Source organism: Agrilus planipennis, unplaced genomic scaffold, assembly GCF_000699045.2.
Source record: "Agrilus planipennis isolate EAB-ADULT unplaced genomic scaffold, Apla_2.0 scaffold318, whole genome shotgun sequence".
NCBI classification, from domain to species: Eukaryota; Metazoa; Arthropoda; class Insecta; order Coleoptera; family Buprestidae; genus Agrilus; species Agrilus planipennis.
The window spans coordinates 253,901-260,594 of record NW_020439042.1 but is presented as its reverse complement, the minus strand read 5'-3'; the positions used below and the strand labels follow the sequence as shown (position 1 = coordinate 260,594).

Sequence of the window (6,694 nt, the reverse complement as noted above, 5' to 3'; positions counted from 1 at the left end):
ATTATTTATCTTTTTACTTCTATTATCAGTACTTTAAAAGTCTTTGTTTTTAGAATACGTACGATTAAACATTTTTGTAAAGAATGCGGTAATCTTCGCTTAAATTAAGAAAACGTTCCATTATTTATAATTTTTTTTTAGGACCTGTTGCATCTCTTGCGCATGTCACTGTACCATTCATTACATTAACATTAACTCAGTTAACAGTTATCTTATTTAAATAGTTCTTTGCTTAAAGGAAGTAGCTTCCTATATAATGGAATCTTATCTATTTTCAGTGTTATTTTAAGGTTTATTATACCTTCTTTAATAAACAATGCTCATTCAAAAGGGAAATCCAAATAAATAAAACATTAGGAATCATAATTTAAAATTGCTTTCACTTTTATTTTACTTCAATCCGACCTTGTTCTAAAAATGCGGAATTTTAATTTTGAATCGTTACAGTCCATTAGTTGTCGATTTGTAGAAAAACAACGCACTTTAAATCGTATTCAATTTTACAGTTGGTAGGTTCAATCAAAAGTTTGAACACGAGCGCTACCGCAGCAGGGTCGTCATTTGCATTGGCCATAATAAAATGGCGATTTTTTGCCTAGTTTTTCATTTATGCAAAAATTTTAAGAAACGTGCATTACGTCCTCCTGCATGAAACTGCTTCAGTTGACTGATTGGTCTTTTTCTTTTTTCTGTTGAGCAGGTTGGCCGTAAACAATGTCCACCTCATGAACGCTTTGGGCATCAAAGACCCCATCCACAAGCAAAAGATCGCCTTAAAGGCTATGGATGTTGTTCTATTCGGTCCCCCGAAAGGTAAGGAAGGCTTAACATTGTACTCCTAAATAGTTTTAGATTAGTACCAGTAAATTCTGTCTCGTTTTCTTCCATTGTAATATAATATTTTGCATTACTGTGAAATGGTAATGAAGCGTACAAAAACGTACACCAGGCAATGATTATGTAACGCGTGTTATAACAACATCATCCTGCAATTATCTCGCGAATTGAACCTGGATTGGAAAATATAAATGTTAAGCGACTGTAAATATTTGTTTTACAATAACTACCGCGGAAAATCATGTGATTTCGTGCTAGTTGAGAGTTGCAGTTGTTTCTTTGTCGAAATCCGTTTGGCAACGCGTGTGATATGCACCTTTTTAACAAGAATGTGATAAGTGTGAAGTGCGATCGCTTATTTGCATTTACTGTTGTATTTTTTCAATCTATCAAATGCAATCCGGAAAATGTGGTAAGAACGCAAAGTTTACTTGCTGCTTAACGTAATGTTTGGCGATGAATCATCATCACGTCTGTTGTATGTAGTTTCCCCAATTGTTTTTTTAATTGGAAAGTTTTGGAGGAAGTTTTTGTTAGTTTTCTTATGCGTGATTGTACGATTTGTTTTGTATTAATTTCTTTTTTGAGGTTTTTATGAGTCATCTCTGTATGGTAACGAGCATTATGTCATTCTATTGTTAAATTATTTATATGTATTAAGGCAGTTATTCAACAAATCAGATTGCATATATAAATAATTAAAAGTATAATGCATGCGATTATACGTCTCATTTTTAAAGTACAATAATAATCATTTTACAGCATTTTCCAAAAAAAATTATCGATATCTATTGTATAACCCAGTTTTTACCAACTATATGAAGCATCTTCGTGGATAGATTTCTTCGTTCTATTCTAAAGATGCTTTATGTTTTTAGTCACTAAACCCATGTAATATTTGCGAGAAATCGATGTAGTTTCACACCACAATAAATACAACTTTGCATAATTTTTTGTTGTTGCCTTGTAGGTAATTTACAACTATCATTCCTTGTAAATTTTTATAGAACATATTTTATTTCAAGACAAGGTCGAAAATTTTTGTGTAGGAAATTTTGAAATGCTCTTGGCCTTTAGAAAGAATGTTTTATATTTTTTGTAGCAATTTGCTAATAATTATTGGAGTGTTTCAATTCGGATTGTTTTAGACTGTCATCTTAATGAATTATCTTTCTCAGCAATCTTAAAGACAAACAAAAGTAGTAGTTTATTTTTAAGCGATGATCGTGAAAGCCGTACCCAAATTATCAGTTTGTCGAATATAAGTTCGAAATGTTCTTTTTTTAAAAATTTAATATACCTACATTAATTTCATTCGCAATGTATTCATTACAGCTTACAACTTGACCCATTAAAATAATACAATAGGCATCTATGCATTAACTTGTTAAAAGAAACTTATCGTCCAAATGCATTTAGTAATGTGAGACATGCTCTAAGCAAACGCATGAAGTCGATTATGTTGTCACTTTCCACTTATCAGGGTATTTCAACCTCGGATGTCAACGTATGCAAATCAATTGTAACCGGTACCGAAGCTGGTATGCGTTACATATTAATGTGTTTAACAGTAAATAATGACCTTAACAGTTGACGATCTCTGTTTATATTTTTTCGAAGACTAAGTGTGTAAATGGATTAAATGCATCTGCTTGTTTCAAGTTTCTACTTCTATGCGATACAACTTATGTGAATTTTTTTATTGTCACGGTATGTTTTTCCACAAAAGGTAAAAATTATGTTTTAGAACTGCTTCAGTAATGAGATCACAACCTGTATAACGAGAAGTAATTACTGCTAATGTTCCTTTTTGGGTCGTTGATAATTGCCACGTGCATAAATGTACTATTTTAAAGTTAAAAAAAAAAACATTTTGACGCACTAATTTTTACGTTTCTTATTCCATTATTATTAGACAGTCAAAATCATTGGAAAGATCTGGTGCTAATAACGTTGTTAATTGGTGGAGGTATCGGCCTGTGGTATGCGGTGCAACAGAACAAAAAGTTCAAAACGCACTTACACCGCATGAACCGGGACATGGAAAGTTTGCAGAGTGCTGAAAGAGCGTTGGAAGACTTACAAAAAGAATTAGAAATGGCGAAGCAAGCCCAAGAAGACGTCGCCACCGAAAAACTTAATCTCGAAAAGAAATTGCAGGAGGCGGATTCGAGCGGTTTGCATACGTCGTACTCGGATCTCGAAGTCACACAACTTAAAGCAGAAATCGAGGTTGGTTTCTTTATGAAACAATACATAATGTGCACGTTAAGTACTTAGTGCTTAAGTGATTTATTTGTGACGTTATTTCTGTTAGATGTTACGAAGAGAGTTGCAAATCGCCGAGGGAGAACTTAAAGATCGATGTTGGTCCTCGCCCCCTGCATTACAACAGTGGCTGCAGTTGACTCATGAAATCGAAAATAAACAGTACATCAAGAAGAAAATTGCCGCAGAAAAACAACTACAACAGGCACGAGAAGCCGTAAGTTTATTTTTTACTTTTATTCATTGTTTTTTAAGAAGATTATTACCAGCAAATTGTATTAAAAATAATGTCACAAAGAGTACTTACAGTCAATTCAGAAAGTAGTAATTTGATCGGTTTTAAAAATATGTAATTACAGCTCAGTTTTATTCAGATTTCTCTTATCACAATATTAAGATAAATATCACTAATGTATTTTCAATTTGTTACGTGTAAATTAGTAAAATATAATGATCATTTTAGTGTGAAAAGTTACGAAAGAAGAGATCGAGTCTTGTAGGTGCTTTCGTTTCAACACATGGAAAATCAATAGATGACGTCGATAGGAGCATCGTAGAGGCGCGCACATCATTGAACGAAGTTACGCAAGAGTTGCAAGAACGGGTGTATCGGTGGAAGCAAATCGAAAGGCTTTGTGGTTGTAACATTATCGTCAATAACGGCTTGCAGTATTTGGAAAATACCCTTTACCGAAATGCAAATGGAAGGCCACAATTTAGTCTGAGAGGTCAGTAAATCTTCCTATTTTCTATTTTTTTTTAATGAGACTACTACTATTTTAACAGTAAGTGCCATAAGCCCATTTAGTGTTAAAATGTTTCATCGTAATATTTAATTTAAATATCAAATAAAGTGAATGAGATACAATTAAAATTAAACATTATTGATTGCAAAATAAAACAATGAAATAACGATAATTCTACGCTTTTATAATGTCAAAATAATAGGGAACTGCTGCTTATTCTCACTTGTTGTCGTCTGATCTCTTTCAAAATCACAAATAGTATAAAGTATAATAAGTGGCAGTGATTGAAATAATTAAACTTTCTTCTGTGTGAAATATGTTTTGGTAAAGTTGAAGTAAGCGGTCAAGTGTTGCAAGACTGAAGGAAGCTACAATCGGACAGTCTCGTGACTTGTCGGCTCCTTCCGCCCCGCCCCCAAGACTCGACATTCTCTTCTCTATTTGAATTTTATAAAAATTGAAGTCATGGGTATTATTTGATAATGCGAAGTAATTCTAAAACCGTATATGTACACTTTCTGAGAAAATAAAATTTCCTTGTACGTACATGCCACGTTTATGCCGTCATTTAAGTTCTCAAAAGTTTATTTAAAAATCGATTAAAATTTTCCTTGTGTGTATTAATGTCGTATGTACGACCGTAAAGTAAAATAAAAATTGAGATAACTGAAATATAATAAACGTTTTTAGCACGTATTGTATTTGTCATTTCATGTACGTATATTTATATATTTCAGTCTAAATATGAAACTAAAAGTACGACCATTTATGTATATATACTTAACTACGTTTTACATATATGCACATATGTTTACAATCAAGATAATCATATAATTTGCACACTTAATTCAATACACGTGGTGCAGTAACCAACCATGAATATCGCGTTAAATAATGATAATTTTACAGCGTTGCCACTATCTGAACCCATAAAAAGGTTTAAATCTAAATCAAACTAATAATAATTAATAAAATACATATTTGTCTGCTATGTTTATATCAAATACAAAATTATGTTAGAAACAAAAATATTTATGTGTGGGTGGGACTACCCAAAAAATAGATGACAGATTTGAATAAAAAAAATTAAAACTGTTGACTATTAAAAATTTCAGACGAAAATAAAATTGTGTTTGTTTCACTCACTTTGTTTTAAATAAAAACCACACACATAAAACAATATTTTCATACATTTCTTCCTTTTTTTAAGGTCGTATGAGCAGTCAAGATGACCTGGACGATGACACTAGCTCCCTCTACGGTTATGCAACAGGTAAGCTGATCTCGTTGAACTCGTTAGATGATGACCCGCACGATTTTTCCGATTGAAAGTCACTATTCGCTCTGCCCCCATAAATACAAACTCTCATATAACAACCCTCACAAATAAACAACTCCATCGAGTTAATCTGACTCCATTTAGATTCACCTAGTCTTTGGCTTGGGTAAATGTACTCGTTTTAGATTCTATTTTAATTGATTAAATTATATATTATACTCATATATCTTACAAAGTCTTAATTCCGGTAGTTTCTTGGACCCCTTTTTTATTTTTAAAATTAATGTCGTGAGGATGAAAAAATGGAATCTCTTTATTTATGTTATTGGTGGTTTATACATACACATATACTTACCTACTTCTCAATAATAAATAAATACTCTAGGATAGGAATGGTTAATTTAAATGTACAGGGTGCTCATAAAAATAGTAAATTTTGAAATGAAGACAGATAAAATAATTTTTGTAGTAAATTTTCAAAACATTGAAGAATGGTTAAAAATTTCCAGTGAAGTAAATATTTCTTAAAAATAAAAGAAATATATCCAGCAAGGAAATAGAATTTTACAAAAATTAATATTCTTTCAGTCACCTTTCTTGTGGACATATATTTTCTATTTATGACATAACTTTTTTATACTTTTAGTGTTTTCTATATATTCTTTCTAAGTAATTTTAAAACAAATTACAATCGCTATTTAGGGGTATTTTATGTCTATTTTTTATATCAAATTATCCAAAGTAGCTGATGGTCAAATTGGGATAGTTTTTTTTTGTATTTATTGCATGTGGTTTGTTAGTAATCACTTAGTTGCTTAGCGTGCTGTAGTGTTGCAGGCTCTATTGTTTGCTCAAGGGTTACCCTGTATATTCCTATTTTTTCTCTTGGTTACGTCAAATTAGAATATTTTTGTATCTAATTGACTTGTGACTTATCGTTAGTAGTTTTTAAGTTATTCTGTAATTTGTATTTGAACCTTTGTAGTTTTAGCGTTCCTTTATTAACCATAATTATTTCTATTGATAAATAATTTATTATTTTGTTTTACTTATGATTGGTGATTGATTTTTTCTCACCTGACTTGTTAGTAAAATAGCTTAACCTTTTTGTTTGTAAATTTTCTTTGGCTCTTGTACTTTGTTTCAAAAAAATACAGGAAGGACGGTGTTTGTGTGTTTTTTTTTTAATTTCTGATACTAACGGAGGGCGTTTTTTTACGTACAGTACATAAGCCGATGGTGTAGCGGATTGGAATTGAAAATTAATTTTGTTTATTCCTGTTGTTTTGTACTTAATAATGTCTACATTATAAGTACAACTACCAATATCTAAAAAATGCCTACTATCCTTTATTTTTTTAAAATAATTATCAATTAGCTACTGCTGCACAACTTTATCTCTTAAATTATAATTTTGCAATAATTAAGTAAAACCTATGAATCAATAATACTACAATTTGAACATATGAAGTAAGTTTATAAGCATATTAAAATAAATTGAGTAAAAAAGCAAAAAATTGAAAATCGAATGTCTTCTTTGCTTTAAATCTCTTTCTTTTTACGA

The 6,694-nt window shown here is 31.1% G+C and overlaps 1 protein-coding gene across 1 annotated transcript; it reads left to right on the top strand.

Annotated features, from left to right (window-relative positions):
• Window positions 1–700: 700 nt before the first annotated feature.
• LOC108742373 (stromal interaction molecule homolog) lies at window positions 701–5,520 on the top strand (the record flags this gene model as incomplete). Its single annotated transcript, XM_018477563.2, is given in 5 exon segments — window positions 701–813; window positions 2,753–3,069; window positions 3,155–3,322; window positions 3,569–3,833; window positions 5,062–5,520. Coding segments are annotated over 5 exon segments (982 nt in total), but the record flags the coding sequence as incomplete, so codon positions are not given.
• Between the last annotated feature and the right edge of the window lie 1,174 nt (window positions 5,521–6,694).